At 42.0% G+C, this 20,319-nt stretch overlaps 1 protein-coding gene across 3 annotated transcripts in view; it reads left to right on the top strand.

Annotated features, from left to right (window-relative positions):
- LOC126416810 (transport and Golgi organization protein 1) overlaps positions 1-20,319 on the top strand; it is a 168,097-nt gene that overhangs the window by 36,780 nt on the left and 110,998 nt on the right. For all 3 annotated transcript variants that reach the window (XR_007575531.1, XM_050084692.1, XM_050084691.1), the window contains exons 5-6: positions 10,088-10,210; positions 12,222-12,416. Coding sequence is in view for 2 of the 3 variants with exons in the window: in XM_050084692.1 (XP_049940649.1) it covers positions 10,088-10,210; positions 12,222-12,416 (318 nt within the window). In the remaining variant the exon portion in view is untranslated. The remainder of the gene's footprint in view (positions 1-10,087; positions 10,211-12,221; positions 12,417-20,319) is intronic.

Genomic DNA, 20,319 nt, shown 5'->3' with positions numbered 1-20,319 from the left:
ATAATTTTCAAACTTCTATTCAGCTGTACAGAAATTGAAGATCTTGTTTCATGAAATTTAGTATTTTGCAATGCACTTCTGTAATATTATGGGAACAAAGCAACAGAATAACTGCTTTGAGAGGCTGCCTCATGACTTTAGATCCCAGTTGAGTCCGTATCATTATGGGAACCAAGACACAGAATAACTGCTTTGAGAGGTTGTTTCATAACTTTAGAGCCCAGTCCAGTTTGACTTAACTGTCCTGACATGAATAATCCCCACATTCAAGAAATGCTTACATAAGGAGGAAGTGAACATGAAAATAATGTTAATCCATTTGAGTTGCAGTGTTATAAATAAAAATATTATGTTTTATGTAATGTTCAGACTATGATGAAAAAACAATATTTTCAAAAATTGGAAAAAAATGTTATATTGTGCTTAGAATATGATGACAGAAGATTAAAGCTTATGGTTATACATAAAGTGAATACATACAGAGGAAGAATGATTTGATCGCTGTTTAGGTATGCTGCTACCAATGCTAAAAGCTGGGTTCAGTCCTGTGCTGGACGTAGAATATTTTCCAAAATTTAATGTGGCTTTGACTTCTGGGAATTCTTTGTTTATGGGAGAAAATAAGCAGCACTGTGGTTAAACTGTAGGGTCCCATATGACTGACTGAGACAGTTAGCTGTTGGATCAGAGGAAGGCACAAGCCTTACACTTCCATTATGGAAATGCTTAGCAAAGCACAGTAAAGTTGAAACTAATCTTCCACTCTACAACAATTATACTTGTATTGAAAAAATTTATGGTGGTTAAATATTTTTTTGTATTATATTTATTTATCACACTCCAAATAAACAGCAAACCAGTATAATCTAACATTAATGACAGAATTTCATGCTTATAGTGAGCCCAATGTTCAGCAGCCGGAATGGCGCAGTCCTCCACGTCACAAGGTTCTCTCAGATGACTACAAACCAACAAGTGTTCTGAGTCCTTTCTTGTTCCACACACTGCCCATCATCACTGATACCCCTCATGTTTAAATTAGTCTTGCCAATTGTTGCACCTATTCTCTATCTGTTGAGGGTTTTCCAGGTCCCATATTAGAGATGGCAGTCTCATGGTACCTTCTCATTCCTGTCCAAACTTCTACAAGAGATTTTGTTCTCCACAGCTCAATTTGGCAGGCTTCTGCTGAATTTGGTATTGGTGCTTTTGTAAAGAGGAAGCTTTTTCTGATTTTCAGCCATGAATGGATAAGTGTCATTTCCAAGCAATGGGTGCCTTGGATCTGTTTCTTGCTTCTTTTCAATCTCTGCTGCTACCTGTCTTATATCCAGAAGTGCTCCTCTCAAAAGTGGAAATCCACATAGTGTTTGCAGATGAGATTGTTTGTTTATGAAGAACTATGACTTTAATACTTCTGACCTTCTTTTTCTCCTGCGGGTTTTTCTGCTACTGCCAATATTAGACAGTATATTTGTCTTTCCTAGTCCACATTTCTGTAAAAAAAGCTTGTTATGCAGTACCAACTTGTACATAAGGGAGTTTGAAAACTGTAACAATTCACAAATGTTAAATTTGATTTGATTGCAAATACCAACTGTGCTTTACATGGTATTATCATAATTTGCATTTAATTTTCCTTTAGAACATTTGCACTATAGACAACACATGCGTGTAAGTCACATCCTACACAGAAACTGGATTTGATTACTTGCACAGCATCTACATGAACAGTGTATGTAAAAAAATGATTTTTATTGAATGCCCGACCAAGTTGACATTTTTAAAAGGTTTCTGCTGTACTAATCTGCACTAAAGTGCCAAAGAAACTGGTATATGCATGCATATTCAAATGCAGAGATATATAAACAGGCAGAATGCGGTGCTGCGCTCAGCAACACCTATATAAGTGTCTGTTGCAGTTGTTAGATCGGTTACTGCTAGATCGGTTACTGCTGCTACGATGGTAGGTTATTAAGATTTAAATGAGTTTGAACGTGGTGTTACAGTCGGCACATGAGCGATGGGGGACAGCATCTCCAAGGTAGTGATGAAGTGGGGATTTTCCCACACTACCATTTCATGAGTGTACCGTGAATATCAGGAATCCGCTAAAACATCGAATCTCAGACATTGCTGCGACCGAAAAAAGATCCTGCAAGAACGGGACCAATGACAACTGAAGAGAATCATTCTACATGACAGAAGTGCAACCCTTCTGCAAATTGCTGCAAATTTCAATGCAGGGCCATCAACAAATGTCAGTGTGTGAACCATTCTATGAAACATCATTGATATGGCCTTTCGGAGCTGAAGGCCCACTTGTGTACCCTTGATGACCGCATGACACAAAGCTTTACGCCTAGCCTGGGCCTGTCAACACTGACATTGGGCTGTCCATGACTGGAAACATGTTGACTGGTCGGACAAGTCTCATTTCAAATTGTATCAAGTGGATGGACATGTATAGGTATGGAGACAACCTCATGAATCCATAGAACCTGCATGGCAACAGGGAGCTGTTTAAGCTGGTGAAGGCTCTGTAATGATGTGGGGCATGTGCAGTTGAAGTGATATGGGACCCCTGATACATCTAGATATGACTCTGACAGGTGAAACGTACGTAAGCATCCTGTCTGATCACCTGCATTCATTCATGTCCGCTGTTGGTTCCGATGAACATGGGCAATTCCAGCAGGACAATGTGACACCCCCACATGTCCAGAAATGCTACAGAGTGGTTCCAGGAACACTTGTATGAGTTTAAACACTTCCACTGGCCATCAAACTCCCCAGACATGAACATTATTGAGCATACGTGGGGTGCCTTGCAACTTGCTGTTCAGAAGAGATCTCCACCCCCTTGTACTCTTACCGATTTATGGATAGCCCTGCAGGATTCATGGCGTTAGTTGTCTCCAGCACTGCTTCAGACAGTAGCAGAGTCCATGCCACGTCGTGTTGCTGCACTTCTGCTTTCTCGCGTGGGCCCTACACAATATTAGGCAGGTGTACCAGTTTCTTTGGCTCTTCAGTGTAATATGCACCTTTTTAAAATTCTGTTTGTCAAAAATGTTGAACCAAATGACAGTTTTATGCATCATTGCTAGGAACCTGAAAAATTTGCTTTTGCAAATAGAAGCAAATTTGCCTCAAAATTTGAAAATGCAAAATTACCTAATAAATGAGTTCCATAGCAAATTGTACCAAGATGAACAATTTTATCAAAGGTAGTTTCAAACAGCTTTATTTTCTGCATATAAATATTAAAAACATAACCAATTTTTGGTTACTTATATTGCACAACATCTGGTGAAGCTCTGTTTGCAAAGATAATGTATCTAAGAACAAGGTTGCAAAATAAAAAGGGCATGTATGCTTGACTAAAAAGACATCACTGTGCTTCTGTGCATACATTACACTCTGGTGCCAAATCAGTTGTGTGCGGTTGAATGGTTTCTTTAAGATACAAGCTATGTATGACAATGTAGGACTCAACTATGGGACCCTGGCACCTTGTGTGTTATGCAGACACTTTAATGAAACAATTTTAGATGGCAGGTGTTTCGAATTAGGATTGTGTAAGATACCACTAGAGGTTGGGTCTGAACAATCTTGTTTATGACATTAACAACCTCAGAGAGCAGTTACTCGATAGCTATTACTGAATGCTTTCTGTAGTCAGCTCTGTTATCTGTTGTGTATTGCTTGTTGTTTTCTCTTTTTTTGTATGAAATGATTGACGACATTAATTCTGGTTCAGAGTGGCATTTGATTACAGCTCTCACAACACAAAAGGATCCCTACGGTCATGACCATTTTGCAGAAACACAAAACATTGGTGTAGTATGGCTATCTTCTACACTGCAAAAGGGAGGTGGGAGGAGGGGGGCGGGGGGCTGGTTTGCCCACACCACTCCTCAGATGGTGTTAAGTTCTCATTCATTTTTGTTCACAGCCAACTTCCATGTTATAGTTGCTGCACTATTGATTGTAAAACACCTCTAATAAACATATTTTGACCACACTGAGAGTCTTTCTGTAATGTGTGAGTAGAGTTATTTTCAGTTTCATTGCTATTCTAAGTACCTTGTCAGCTCTACATGTAGCGTTACCAGATATGGATTGTTTGTCTATGAATGCCCATGAAAAGGCTCTGCAATATACTAATCATACCTTACATGCCACAGATTCGAAATGATTATTCTACAGATTCTGTAATTATCAGTTGGGGTCGAAAAAGAAAAATAATGTGTAGAAACACCATAAATCAAAGAACAGATCCATTCAGTGATGGAAAAACGCCGCTGCTTCTTAACAGAAACAGTGATTAGTTGAAATCTTACATAGAGTCAAAAAAAGAAAACAAGCAAAGGCAATTTCAGAAAATAAAGTTAGAGGTTTTGAAAAATCAAACATTACTGTCAAAAAGCTCTTAGTATTTTTAAATTGTCACACCAAAATAACTGGTATCAAAGCAAGTGACCATGGGATAAAAAAGCAACCAAAATCAGTGAACAGTGGAGAGGCCACTGGGTCTAATGTGATTGCAGTATGTTGCTACATAGAGTATGTGAAAGAATTTGCTTTCTTCTAGCAGCAGTTTACTGTAGGTTGCAGGATGATCAGTGTGTTCTTAGTGATTTGAATAAGGTGCAGGCCATTCCCGTTTCCAAGAAGGGTAATGAAACAGACACACAAAACTACATCTGTGACATCAGTAGACTTTTGAAACATTTTTGCTAATGTATTATGACATTTCTGGACACCTAAAACCTACTTTGAAAGAATCAACATGTTTCTGAACACAGTGATCGTGTAAAACCCACTCCGTGCGGTTCTTCCACAAGCTCCAGAAACTTGCTGCTTGGCCACAAGCTCCAGAAACCAGTAAATACTGCTGCCCAGGTTGATGCTATGTTGTGTGATTTCTGGAAGGTATTCGATAGAGTTCAATACTGCTACCTAACCAATAAAATTAGAGCATATGGAATATCAAATCAGCTGTGTGGTTGAAGAATTTCTCGCAAATGGAACACGACATTCTCAGTGGAGGGATATCTTCATATGTGAAGATAACTGAGAGCATACTGCAAGAGATTGTTACAGTGCCATTATTTTTCACAATATATATTGTGTATCAATGATCTAGTGAGTCATGTTGGACGTTCTAGAAGCTTTTCGAGGATGGTGCTGTTTTATATAGGGAAATCGCAGTGCTATAAAATTCCACCAAAATGCACAAAAAATTGCAGAGGATCATCACTTGGTGCAGGGATTGGAAGTTAACCCTCAACATAAAGAAATGTGATATATTGCTCATAAACAAGCAGAAAGACCCAGTATTGTATGATTACATAATTGTAGAACAGTTGCTGGAAGCAGTCACACCCATAAAATATCGGAATATGTGTACAGAGCAATTTAAAGTGGAATGACTACATAATAGCAATGCTTTGTAAGGCAAATGCCAGACTGAGATTAATTGAAAGAATTTTCAGGAAGTGTTGTCCATTCACAGAGGAGGTAGTTTACAAAACCCTCATTTGAACAGAAACTGAATATTGCTCTTCAGTGTGGTATCCATACTGGTAGGATTGACAGAGGGAAGAGAGAAGATCCAAAGAAGAGTAGTGTGTTTCGTCACAAGTTAATTTACTAAGCGTCACAGGAATGTTCAGTCAACACTTGGGGCAGATGCTGTAAGAGAGGGATTCTGCATCACAGTGGGGTTTACTTTTCTAGAAGGATCTACCAATATATATTGTATTCTTATACGTATGTCCTGAGAGAACACCCTGAATGTCAAGTTGAAGATATTAGAGATTAGCATTACTCTTCTCAGTGTCCGCTCTTCTTTCCTGTGCTTATTCACCACCTTCCAAACAGCATCTACTCCCGAGCCTGACTGTATCAACAACCGTCTGCGCTGAACACAGACTTCATGACTATGTGGATTATTGATACAGAATCTAATGACCCAGATTCTTTCCTCCGATAGTTACTTACATTTATTCCTATTGATCCTACTTCATCCCTCATTGTAATGTACTTCAGAGTTTCGTTTTCCACACCTACCTGTGCCCATGAACTTTTGGTCCTTGACCTAACCCAGCTCCCCTCCCTCTCTCCTTCACACATATTTGTGCATGGTTTTAGGCAGTTTCATGTATTTTTGCAAATTTTTATGGATTTGTGCATATTTTTTTGTATCTGTGCATATTTTTGCATATCTGTGTGTGTTTTTGCATGTCTTTATGTATTTTTTACGCATCTCTATGCGTCTTTTTGCTTATCCAGCTCCTCTCTGAATCAACAACACCTATTTTGCACATTTGTGCATCATTCCCCTTTCTTTTGCATCATCCTCATTTCCTTTGCACCATTCCTGCCACAATAGACCCTTGCTCTATCTTTCTCCACCAGTTTAGAAAAGTATCCCTTTCCCTTATGAAAACCATTCCCACATCCTCTTTCTCAAATACTGCCCAAACGATGCAATCCCCTAAACGACGTAACTGTAAGGATTCCTTTCTGTGGATCCCACACTTCCTTTCACAATGACCTACAATTTTTTTAGATTCCGCCAATCCCTGGCCCTCACAAACCTGGTATTGCAAACACACATCTCCATGTGGCACAGTCAAACCAGGGCCACCTCTGCTGCTCCTTCCATAAGATGCTACTACTCTGCAATCTGTACTCCTTGTGCCACATCTCTGAAATTGAATCCCTTGTTCTCCAGCACCTGGAGGAGCATTCCAGATAACATCTCCATCCTGCTGATGTTCTACCTTTTCAACCTGCCACATCCCCCCAAACTCCCTACCAACTGTCCACCAAATCCAGAGCCAAAACATCCCCATAACACTGTTGTTAACCTTTCCACCAAAACCCTCAGCTCCACAGAAGTTTCTGTCCTCACCTTTAGCCATACACCCAAATTTAACCATGCTGGACTTCTCAAAGACCTACTTTCCTTCTCCCAATCACTGCAATGGAAGCACTTCTTTGCTACCAGTCCTTCCAACCAAAACCACCCTAATTACAACATTTGAATTCTGCCTCTTCCAGTTTGTACCACCATCCAACACTGATCCTCCTCCCCACCTAACCACAAACTAGTCACCTTCCAGGAATTTTTTACCTCCAACTTAGCTTCACCATCCTTCCTCATGTCTTTTCCTCAAACACCAACCATTCAGAAGAAGAAAGAACAACCAGGCACAACCTCAAAACAAATCCTGACCTAATCATCCTACCTGCAGACAAAGATTCCACCACCGTTATGAATTGCAGTGACTACCTGGCAGAAGGCCTCTGCCAATTGTCTGACTCCTCCACCTATAAACTTTGCCAGAGTGATCCCATCCCGGAAGTCCAACACAAACTCCAGTCCCTGCTTAAAGCCTTTGGCTGTTTCCAGAACATCTCCCCTGAATCCATTTCACTCCTCACCCCTATGACACCATGCACACCCACCTTCTACGTGCTCAGCAAAACCCACAAACCCAAAAATTCTAGATGCCCTATTGTGGTTGGTTATTGTGCCCCCACTGAAAGAATTTCCCATGTCAAAGACACCAACCACTTCCTTCACTCACTCTCTACCATTCCCATCCCTTTACCTCCTGGGTCACTACTCATCACTGTTAATGCCACCTCCCTATACACCAACTTCCCTCATGCCCATGGTTTTACTGCTGTTTAACACTACCTTTCCCAATAACCTTCAGACTCCAAACCCACTACCTCATTCCTCACACACCTAATTAATTTTATCTTAATTCACTACTACTTCTCATTTGAAGGGAAGGTATATAAATAAATCTGTGGCACAGCCATGGGCACCCTTCTATGCCAACCTTTTTATGGCCCATTTAGAGGAGATCTTTCTAGCCCCCCAAAACAATAAATAGTCTGATTCAGGTTCATTGATGATATCTTCACGATCTGGACCCAGAGCCAATACACTGTATCTTCGGTCATTCACAACCTCAACATCTTCTCTCCCATCTGCTTCAGGTGGTCCTCCTCAACCCAACGTGCCACATTTCTAGATGTTGACCTCCTCCTCCTCCCTGATGGCTCCATCTGCACGTCTGTGCACATTAAATCCACCAACCACCAACAGCACATGCATTTTGCTAGCTGTCATCCCTTTCACACGAAAAGCCTGACTACTCAGGGATAGCTTATCTGCAGTGACAAAAATTACCTTGCTCAGTGTGTTGTGGGTCTTACCCAGGCCCTTACAGACAGGCCCTGTCCCCCAGACCTAGTCCACAAACAGATCTCCTCTGCAGTTTGCCCTTACGACCGCAATCCTCCTGCCACCCCCAAAAACCAGGCACAAAGGAGTGTCCCCTTTGTCACCCAGTACCACCACGGACTGGAACAATTGAACCACATCCTTCACCAGGGCTTTAATTACCTATCATCGTGCCCTGAAATGAGGGACATCCTACCCAAGATACTTCCCATCCCTCCTAAAGCGGAGTTCCATCACCTATCCAACCACCACAACATCCTTGTCCATCCCTGTGCCACTCACAATCCCAACCCCTTGCCATAAGAATAATATCAGTGTGGAAGACCCAGGTGCAAAACCTGCCCAATCCACCCACACAGCACTTCCTATTCCAGTCCTGTCCCAAGTTTATCGTACCCATCAGGAGCTAGGCCACCTGTGAAAGCAGCCATGTCATTTACTAGCTCTGCTGCAGTCACTCCACCGCTTTTTATATTGGTCTGACTACCAACCAGCTATCCCCAAGGATTAACAGCTACCGCCAAACTGTGGCCAAGAGCAAAGTAGACCACCCTGTGGCACAACATGCAGCTGAACATAACACACTTGATTTCAGTGGATGCTTCACTACCCGAGCCATCTGGATCCTTCCCTCCACCAGCAGCTTTTCTGAACTATGCAGATGGGAGTTATCCTTACAACTCATTCTCCGCTCTCTTAATTATCCCGGCCTCAGCCTGTGGTAGTATACTGTCCCCACACTCTCCACCCAAGTTTCCACCCCCTTTGTCCTATCATCTCCTTCCCATTCTCTTCTCCCATCCTGTTTATTTGCGGCCCTCTGCCAACGCATCCGCCTGTCTTTCCCCATTCCTCTCCTTTTTTGGTTCCCTTTTTCCCCTACCTTCTGCCTCGCAATCTCCTGACCTCTGGTCCCTGCGCACTTCACCAGAGAGTATTCGTCTCTCACTCCACCCATACACCACTATCCTCCCCCTTCCTCACCCCCTCCTGATTGCTGCTTGCATCCCACGTGATGTTGCATTCTGGCCTGAGATGCTGGAGTTGACAGTCATGTGTGCGTGAGGTGTGCTTGCTTTTTTTGTGTGTGTGTGTGTGTGTGTGTGTGTGTGTGTGTGTGTGTGTGTGTGTGTGTGTGCGCGCGCGCGTGCGTGTGTCTTTACTGATTAAGGCTGCTGTTGCCAAAAGCTATATTTGAGTATCTTTTAATTGTGCCTATCTGCAGCTTGACTTCTTTACAGTAAGTAGCAGTCTATCTTTTCAGACATCACACTAGGGATCACATGACCAGCAGTCATTCTTTCTGCAAACCATTCACAACTGGAACAGAAAAGTGGCAGTGGCAGTGGGACACAAAACACCATCGCCAGACTCTGTAAGGTGGCTTGCAGAATATAGATGTAGATTATGGGGAAAAAAAAATATTTGTTCTCTTTTGTTAGTATTTTATCTCCAATCACCACACACACACACACTTGTCCCCTTCACCTACTTAAATTAATCAGTAACATAAGCCATTGTTCAGACATATCAAAGATATATATATTTATTATGAAGCATAACCTTGCTGAATAAAGTGTATGTAAAGGAGCAGTCTTCAACTAAAAATACAGCAAATAAGAACAGAAAAAATTTTTACTTATCAAGCAGCAGACTTGTTTAAACAGGCATTGTTCATGTCACTATGGGGTAGGGGAAGTAGACACAAAAGAAAGACTAGTGTGTTCAACACTTTCTTTATGTACTTTTAATTTTAATGCTCTTAGTTGCAGGTAACAGTTATTAATTTAATCCTGGATTTTTTTTATGTTGCAGCACAATAGTGATGGAACTGGAAAGCTTTATGATGCATTATCAGATAATGCTTTATATATGATGATAACAGCAGCTGTCACTGGTTGTGTTTTGGCTTTCACTGTTATGGTATCACATTTTTTGGTAAGAATCATTGTTCTTAAGCACATAACAGTAAACAAAGATATTATTTAACTTGAAATATTGCTTTCAATAGTTGATGTAGTCTGACGCTAATGAACAAAAACAATAAACTTCTGAAACACAAGTTTTGATTGGTTTTCAGAAAAAGAGAAATCAACCATATGTCATGAAAATGGTTAACCATTGCAAAATTCTGGAAGAGAATTAAGCCACTGTAATTTCCACAAAGCAAATAATTAATTTCATAAAGATAGATTCCCTACTGCCTTCCAGATACTTGAAACAGCAGTGTTTTTCTTTTTTGTCTGATTCTCTCAATGCAGTTCTTGTGTAACATATTTGTAGGTAGCTTTCTTGGTTTATCAGGACTACAAGTGGTTACTAGTTCAGTATAGATTCAGTGAGAACTTCCTTGTCAGCATTGAATGTACTTAGAAGCAATAATCCGTCATTTCAGTTCATTCTGCCTGTCATTTTACACACACCAATTATCTTCATTTCTGTTGACTTATCTGATCCTTCTGGTCCTGTTTACATCTGTATGCATGTAAAAGCAAACAGTGCCACCTTCTTTTGATAGTTATTCAGCACTAACTCTGCCTCATGTTCTGTGTCTCTGTTCTTCAACTTCAGTCTAACTGTTTTAGGCTTGTATTCTATTAGAGCTTTCTGTTGTTCATAGAAATGTGGATAGGTTCTCGAATCAATGTTATCTGACTCACTATTCTGCGTGACTTCAAATTGTCCTGTGGTGCCTCCTTTGTATAAACTTATTTTCTGTATTTAAATTTCTCTTTATGTAGTCTTTTAGTGACTTGCCTTTTTTCTTTCTTTCTTTCTAGTTTATATACATTTTCTTCATCTCCTCCATTCTCGTTGTTAAGGACCCTGTTCTGAATGCTGTAGAAACTGTGTACTATCGTTAGCATTACTATGAGGGTTGTGAGGATTTTTCTGCTGGTTAGTAAATTCATGTAGTCTACCCTTTAAGATAAGGTTTATCTATTTACAACTTAATTTAGATTCTAAAAGTGTGTACCTTTAACATTGAAAGCTGACAGCAAATTCTGATGTATGCAGAAACATTTTTGAACACGATTTGTCTTACCAGTATCTGAAAAGAAAGATAGGTGAACGAAGAAAAATACAGAGGATACAAAAGACCATGAGTCATAAGTAGAGGTGTCTGTGTGGATTAGAAAAATGCTATACATGTCCTCAAGTTCCATATCTGCATCCACAAGCTTTTGATCCACATTCGCATCCACATCTTATGGATATTAAATTTTGTAAATAATTTTAACATGTCCAGTGCACCACAGCCCTGACACCATTCTAGTGCCTGGTCTGAATTTTCGTCAGCTGAAGTGTGCACGCACCTTTGCAGCTGCTTTGCTCCAAATTAGTGGTGGAAATATTTCATTGTCAGTCACATCAAATTTAAACTCTTTTCTTTTTGCATCTAACGAGGAGAACCATTTGTTTGAAATCCCCTATACTGTGATGAAGCTTAAGATCCCAGGTATCACACCCTTCAACCAGTCGCCCTGGTGTGCCTTCATTTGCGTGATAAAAAAAATTCCTATGACAGTTGTTTCTTGTAACTGAATTGGCTTTTTAATTTGTATATAAAAAGTTGTATTTTTTGTGGAGGCCAGTTCTTTGTTATGGTTAATATTTTTTCTTCGTACTGTAGTCAGCATTTTCAAAATGAGTATGAAATTCTTTTATCAGCACTTGTGTGGCTAAATGATAATACTTTTTTTCCAAAATACATGTGTTTGAAAAAGTAATTGATTTTTATACTAAAATATATACTATTGGTATCCATTATTGTGTGTTTCTGTATTTAGATGTATTTGTTGTACTTGTCGATTGCAGTTTGATATTTCATCAATTATGCATCACGTATTCTGTTTAAAAAAAAAAAAAAAAAAAAAAAAAAAAAAAACAGAAAATTTCACTTTTTTTATTTTATTTATTTATTTTATTTACTTTTTTTTTATTTCAGCAAAAGCCACGGTACATTTCATTAACATCAAATATTTTTAAATTAGAAAAGCAGTTACTGTGCTTAAAAACAGAAAATTCCACTTTGAAAGAAGAACTGCAGAAGAAAGAAGAGGAACTCAGTTCTATACAGACATCCTCATTTGATTCTGATAAAGTGGTCATGCTGTTAAAATCAGAATTGGAGGCATCACAGGTAATTTATACATGCACACATTCATTTCATTCTTAAACACTTTGTATGCAGTTTGTTGCTATTATTCAGAGCATGAATACCGTGGTAACACTGGTGACATAGTGTCAGAATTATTTACCAATATGTTCAGCACTGCAGGCAAAGAAATTTTGTAATTCCTTGTTGTCTTATGAAGTATTTGAGCCACTGCACTGAAATTAAGGATTTTAATAAACAATCAGTTTTCTTCTTTAAAAAATCTGATGATTTGACAATCTTGAAATTATCTGGGACATACCCTATTGCGCTTCCATTAAAAGTAGTACAGATTATAATTGGGGAGTATAAACACCCAGAAAGGAGCTCATGTAGTTAGTCCTTAAAATTGAAAACCCAGGTACTTAGCCCACCAGATTAGGCCTAATCTAGTTTTGATAGAACTATATTAATACTTGAACATGTTTACAGTTATAAAATGTGAGAGGGGCTCCTACAAAAAAGTTTCTCCTTCCTACACAACCAAGATTTTCAAGCATTTTTTGTTGTGTCGGTATCTGGGCCGACACCGTGAAGTTGAGATGGCTGAAAAGGCAAGCTAGACTAACGCTGTAGCCGATAGGGCACGCAAGGCTAACGCAGACGGGCGTGAAGTCTGGAACATGAGAACTTATAAATGAATAAGAAGAAAAGTATGTAGATGCTTATTACTTATCTTTTTATTAGTCCTTGGAATACATCTCTCTTGAATACTCGTAAGCTATAGGCACTGATACAAATGGCGCCTTGCTAGTTCGTAGCCATTAACTTAGCTGATGGCTATTCTGTCTCTCGGCTAATGAGAGAGAAAGGCTTCGTACATCTGGTCGGTAGCTAGGTTCTCGTACAACTGGGGTGAGTGCTCTCTCGTATCACGAGACCTGCCTTGGTGGTGGCGCTAGGTCTGCGATTACACAGTGGCGACACGCGGGTCCGACATGTACTAAATGGACCGCGGCCGATTTAAGCTACCACCTAGCAAGTGTGGTGTCTGGCGGTGACACCACATTCCTCCCCCGCAAATCGGCGAACGGTCGTGTGATAAGGCTTCCGCCCGCCGTGGGGAGGACCACATGTTGACGTATGCGATGAGGTGGGGAGCCTAACAACAGGCGAGGCTGTGCCACCCGCACCCGGCCATACGGTCCGAGGGGAGCTAGGAAACGCCTGAAAAACTAGTCCAGGGTGCACGTCAACATGCGGTGTATGCGCCCGTAAAGAGACAGGAGTGACCGACGGATCAACCTCCATTGCGTCGGGGTAGCCGACGCGCGATGACGTCATGTGGTCCGGAGCGGGCGGGAGTTCCATGGCGGAGGACAGCTGGTCACGGGAAGCGATCGGCGGCGCGTGACCCTGGGAGGCGCTTGGCAGCTGCAACGAAGCGTCGAATGCGGGCGGCGCCGGCGGGAGAACAAGCGGCGGCGGCGGCGGCTGCTGCTGCTGCGGCGGCGGCGGCGCGTCGCCATGGGGCAAAATGGAAGGCATCATCGGTAACACCTGGGGATGAGGCGAGCCAGTAGATGGGTCCCCAGGGCGCTGACCAGACGGCACCGTCGCTGAAAGCAGACGGGGAGCGGCAGAACCCGAGCGACGACAGAGGCGCAGCTGATTGAGATGCCGACGCACCTCACCAGAGGCCCCCAAAACCAAATACATCGCGCGGCCGAGGCAGCGAAGAATGCGCCCTGCGAGCCAACGCCGTGAACCTCGATAGTTGCGATAAAATACAACGTCGCCTGGAGCAAAAGCAGGAGTCTGCCGCTGCACAGGAACCTGATGCGGCGGATGCAGCAAAGACATCAAGGTGCGATGAGGACGACCGTGGAGCAACTCAGCCGGCGAGCGACCATCTCGGGGCTGAGAGCGATACGAAGACAAAAAGAGCAACAATGCGTCCTCCCGAGAATGCGACTCTTTCAATTTCAACATCTGTGACTTGAAAGTCCGGACCAATCGTTCAGCTGCACCGTTGGACTGAGGCGAAAACGGCGCGGATGTCAGATGTTGAATACCATTGGCCTGGCAGAATGACTGAAATTCTGCGGACATGAATTGTGGGCCATTGTCGGAAACAATAGTCTGCGGAAGACCTTCAATGCAAAAGATAGCAGACAACGCCTGGATGGTGGCGGAGGACGTCGTGGAAGACATCCGGACAACAAAAGGAAAATTACTGAAGGCATCGACCAGAACCAACCATCGAGCATTCCAGAATGGACCAGCAAAATCAATGTGCAAGCGTTGCCAAGGGGAAGTGGCGTTTGGCCACGCAAAGACTTTCCGCGGCGGTGCGGACTGTTGTTCGGCACACGCCATGCAAGCAAGTTCGGAAGAATCGAATGCTTTATCCTCAGCAACAGGCAAACGGGACAACGCATCGGCGGTGCCGTGCATAGCAGTGGACCTATACAAGATATCGTAGCGGTACGGCGAGAGGAAAATAGACCAGCGAATGAATTTCTGCGCTGTACGTGGAGGTACAGGCTTGGTCGGATGAAAAAGCGAAGTCAAAGGTTTGTGGTCTGTGATGATGGTAAAGTGACGACCATACAAGAAATCATGGAACTTAGTAACACCAAACACGAGAGCCAAAGCTTCTTTCGCTATCTGTGAATAATTTCTTTGCGCAGACGAGAGCAATTTGGACGCAAAGGCAATAGGGCGATCATGGGAGCCAACTTTGTGCGCAAGCACAGCACCGATCCCGAAATCCGATGCATCTACCATCAACAAAAGGGGTTTCTGGGGATCGAATGGCGTAAGGCAAGTATTAGAAAGCAACGCCGATTTCAACGGGCGAAAGGCGCGTTCGCATTCCGTCGTCCAGAGAAACGGAACACCTGTACGGCGTAAGCGAGGAAGCGGAGCTGAAATGAAAGAGGCATTGCGCACATTCACTCACACCTTGTGATTCGACATTGAGCAATGTTCTTGCGACCTCCTGACGCAATGCGTGGGGAACATTGCGCGCTCTGAAAAATTTCGGTTGCGCGTTTACTGGCAGTCCCAAATGTGCTTCATAGTTTTTAGCGCAACCTAAGCCCGGTGCAACAATGTCTGCAAATTCGTCACACAGCCGAGAAACACTGTCTGTAGGCACAGTCTGATTCACTGATAGGACCTGATTTACAATAGACATGTTAAACAACTGAAATAAATCAAGACCAAATAAGTTCACTGCAGAAGAAGAACGAAGAACGTAAAATGACACAAGTTTTGTTTGTCCCTTGTATGTTGCAAGAAGGCTGCACTGTCCTAACACAGGAATTTTCTGTCCGGAATATGTAGTTAGCTTAACATTTGCGGAACGCAACGGAGGTTTGCCCAGTTGTTTGTACGTGTCATGATTGAGCAATGAAACTGCAGCTCCGGTATCGAGCTGGAATGGTATCACTTTGCCTTCAAAGTCTAAGTCCACAAAAAGTTTATTGTTCTGCTGACGACAAGAGCGACTGTTTTGTGCAATTTGAATAGACACTGGTACAGAATCACTTGCTAATTGACGTGATTTCCGGCGACGTCGACGCACAGTTTTTGTGGGACGAACACAGTTACAGTTAGAGAAAGTGTCACTGGACGAAGCGGAATTAACGACATGAATGTCCATAGGCGAAGGTCCACGAGCCTGAGTGTCCTTGGTTCGATTCCGGCGCGAAGCAAAGGGCCTGGAATGCTTGTGATTGTCTGATCTGAGCTTTTTCTGGCAAACACTTTGAACATGTCCTTTCTTATTGCAGAAAAAGCAAATAGCTTGGCGTGACGGGCAATGTTCACGCGAATGTCTAGTAGCACACCGCGGGCATGATTTCACTGCATTTGTGTGCTGGCGCGGCACACCTGGCTTAGCATGCGGCGGCCGCTGTGTCGACGTGCGCAAGGCCCGGTTAACGGGCCGCGCAGCGCGTCCAGCGGGCCGGTTAATGTTACACACGGCTGGCGAAGTTTCAAAAGATTCCTGAGCACAGTCAAGTGTGTCCTGTCTATCCAATATGTCTATCACTTGTTGAAGGGAGGGATTAACTAGTTTCAAAATTTGCTCCCGTATGCGAACATCAGAAACGTTCTGTGCTATTGCATCACGCACCATTGTATCGGAATAAGAAAGACCACAGTCACATTCAAAGGCACAGTCCCTAGTAAGTCCTTGCAATGTTGCTACCCACTCCCTATTAGTTTGACCGGCCGTACGTTTTGTACGAAAGAACGTATACCGTTTTGCAACCACATTAACTGTTTCTTTGAAATAGGCATCTAATGCAGACAAAATTTCCTCGTAGGACAGAGTTGCTACGTCGCGTCGGGGAAACAATTTCACTATCACACGGTATGTGGACACACCGACACAAGAAAGCAAAAACGGCTGCCGCTCTTTACCTTGAATTCTGTAGGCTGCTAGATGAAAGTTGAACTGGCAAGACCACTCGTGCCAGGTCTCAGCGGCTGCCACGTATGGTCGAAAGGGAGGTGCAACAGCGTTTAGCGGCAGCGGTAGCGAAGAAGCGGCGGCGGCCGCATCGGTTTGAATGGTACGTTGACCCTGGACGAGCTGTCCAAGGGCATCCAGTAACGCCTGCGTCTGCTGATTCTGCAAGCGATAAAATTCGGACAGTACATCTGGAGAATGTGGCGAAGCCATGACACAATTAAATGTAAGCAATCAGAAAGAACTCTTATCTCGTCGCCAATGTTGTGTCGGTATCTGGGCCGACACCGTGAAGTTGAGATGGCTGAAAAGGCAAGCTAGACTAACGCTGTAGCCGATAGGGCACGCAAGGCTAACGCAGACGGGCGTGAAGTCTGGAACATGAGAACTTATAAATGAATAAGAAGAAAAGTATGTAGATGCTTATTACTTATCTTTTTATTAGTCCTTGGAATACATCTCTCTTGAATACTCGTAAGCTATAGGCACTGATACAAATGGCGCCTTGCTAGTTCGTAGCCATTAACTTAGCTGATGGCTATTCTGTCTCTCGGCTAATGAGAGAGAAAGGCTTCGTACATCTGGTCGGTAGCTAGGTTCTCGTACAACTGGGGTGAGTGCTCTCTCGTATCACGAGACCTGCCTTGGTGGTGGCGCTAGGTCTGCGATTACACAGTGGCGACACGCGGGTCCGACATGTACTAAATGGACCGCGGCCGATTTAAGCTACCACCTAGCAAGTGTGGTGTCTGGCGGTGACACCACATTTTTAGTATACTAAAATCTATTAAGTGATTCAGAAACGATATCTTCTGTTCAGAACAGCAGTAACTCATCAAATAACTATGTTATTGAAGAATAAGAAACTTGAAAACTACACTGGTAAAATTGAGCTACATTCAACATTTGATTTCAGCGTAAGTGTTGTGATGGGTTGTAATGTAATAGATATAGAGCCAGCACACCTGCATAATGATGAAAACTTAAATGACTCACAAAAGTGTGGTATTTAAAGTAAAAAGACTGATCTCAAGCTGCAAAGACTGATAATACTGTATTACTTTACAATAGGCCTATGTTACATGAGTCCTATAAGGCAGATAGTATTCAACATTAAGGTTGAGCTGCTTCCAGGCAAAGACTGCTAAACAAGTAAGCTTTAGCCCAAAAGGCCTTCTACTGAATTACACACACACACACACACACACACACACACACACACACACACTCATGCAAACACATGACTAATGTCACTGGATGACGAGGCCAGACTTAGAGTATGTGCTCGGTAACTAGAGACAGCGGTCGTGTGTGTGTGTGTGTGTGTGTGTGTGTGTGTGTGTGTGTGTGTGTGTGTGTGTGTGTGTGTGTGTGATCTAATTCAGAAGACGGCCTTTTGGCTGAAAGCTTACTTGTATAGCAGTCTTTTTGTGGTACCTGTGTGTGACTCAGCATCTCCACTATATAGTGAGCAGCAATGTATCCTTTTCATAATATTATCATTATGACACCCTGGACTTTCCATTGGCAGATATTATTCTCCTTGAAGTATAGCCATTTATTTTAAGTACATTCTGACATTTCCATTGTCTTAAATTCATCCATAGTAACATGGCATGTAAAGGCAGTACTGTCTTTGGAAGATAAGAGAAGGCAGTCTAGACAAGATATTTTCCCTGCAGTCATGACTTAATTGCTCAGGTAATGGTCCAGTTTGAAGTCATAGAACCCCAAAATTCCCTTTGGAACAAAAATACAAGATATTAAAGTAGCAAAACTCGCATTGTGTACTAAAAACAATAAGTTTTTCAGAACAGTGTAGCAACTTAACTTTAGCATATCATTTCTCTCGTTTTCATCAAACTGGTTAGCTATGAGGAACATTGGTTCAATGTGAACAAAAAATTCCATTGATAATTGTGAGTCAGAAGGAGATCAAACAACTGTAGAAGTAAACTGCAGTCAAATGTCGACACTAGTGAGAAGTCATTGCAGTCAGTAATTTTTCCTTTACTTAAACACTCTGTATTCTTCATTCAGTACAGGAAACACACCTTGCAGAAAGAATTATTCAAAATCATAAGGAGTTATCTTGGATATCCTAAACATTCAAGATCAAAGCAAGAAGAGGTCTTTCTGTTTGGTAGCCAGCTGTATTGGAACTGAGGGTTGTGTTTACAACAACCAAAGAAGCTTGTGCAGATAAGCAGTGTACAAACAGTCATATCCCTATGTACATTACCGTTACATTGAAAACTAATGCATATTGGAGGGGAAAAGTTATTATAAGTGACTAAATGCAACCAATAAAGCAAACCATTTAATTATAGTGCATGTCTTCCAAACAAAAATATGGAAAGTAGCAACTAGATTCAAAATTTGCTATCAGCCTGTCTTTGGCTCGTGTTTCAAGTATCAGATTATAGTTTAAAGTAAACGACTAAAAATTATCATTATAAAATGGATAAGTATATTTATGGTGCTTAGCTTAACCCAGAAGTGGTTGACATCCATTATGTTAGGAGTTGCAGACATGAGGCTCTCAAAGCTGAGAGTCAGGGTGTGAATACACATGTTGAATTGTCTGGATTGCATCACAAGTTAGGCAGTGCTGGATATCCTCTTTTTAAGATATTTTAAATTGGATTTGGTGTTCATAGTCTTTGGTTGCTCTGAGAGAACTATTTCTTGATTTTAGCTCTTCAGTAACTATTTCAGTGTCATATAATTGGTTATGTTCAGACATGGAGCATTTCAGTATCTTTTTTGAGGCAGGTGCCTCCTTTCAAATTATTGTTGCAATAATTCTAGGCAGATGGTAGATATTATCTGTGGGAGGTAGTTTCTGACAGCTGGCTATAAGTCTCAAGTTTGAGTACAACATTGACTTGCTTAGCTTGGGCAGATTTCTGACTGACAGGAGACTTACTTACAAGCAGAATAGCGAACTGCCAGTGCTGTTGCTTTTACGACTTACAGTTTACTACCGCAGGTTTGCAGAGTAATTTGTTTCTACGCTGATTTTCACTTTGGTGTTTGTACAGTGCTTCTTTATGGTGGAACATGTTACAAGAACCTTAGAGAGGTTTGAACAATACTATTGCCCTATAATTCACAGCTATCTTTGCATATGAGAGGACTACATCCTTATCAAATGTATGCCCCATTGTACATCATATTTTAATGTAGAGTGTCTTCTTTGCTGGTACTACGATGGACAGCTACCAGTGTTTCAGGAGATCTGCTCTAAATTTTAGCTGTCAGCAATACAAATGTTTTTACATTCTGAAAATTGTGCGTCAAGTCGTACCATATCCTTGAAATTTATTTAGTTTTTGTGTTAGGCATGTATGGTTCCATACGCAGACAAATATCAAGCTTCTGTTTCTTGTCCCTTTGTCTTGCATTGGTGCAGGTTCAGCATGGGTATGGACAGATTTTGCATGGTTAATTTAAGGGGTG

The sequence above is a fragment of the Schistocerca serialis genome, chromosome 8, assembly GCF_023864345.2.
Source record: "Schistocerca serialis cubense isolate TAMUIC-IGC-003099 chromosome 8, iqSchSeri2.2, whole genome shotgun sequence".
NCBI lineage: Eukaryota > Metazoa > Arthropoda > Insecta > Orthoptera > Acrididae > Schistocerca > Schistocerca serialis.
Note: the sequence above shows the minus strand (reverse complement) of the source record. Positions and strands in the feature narration are given on the sequence as shown.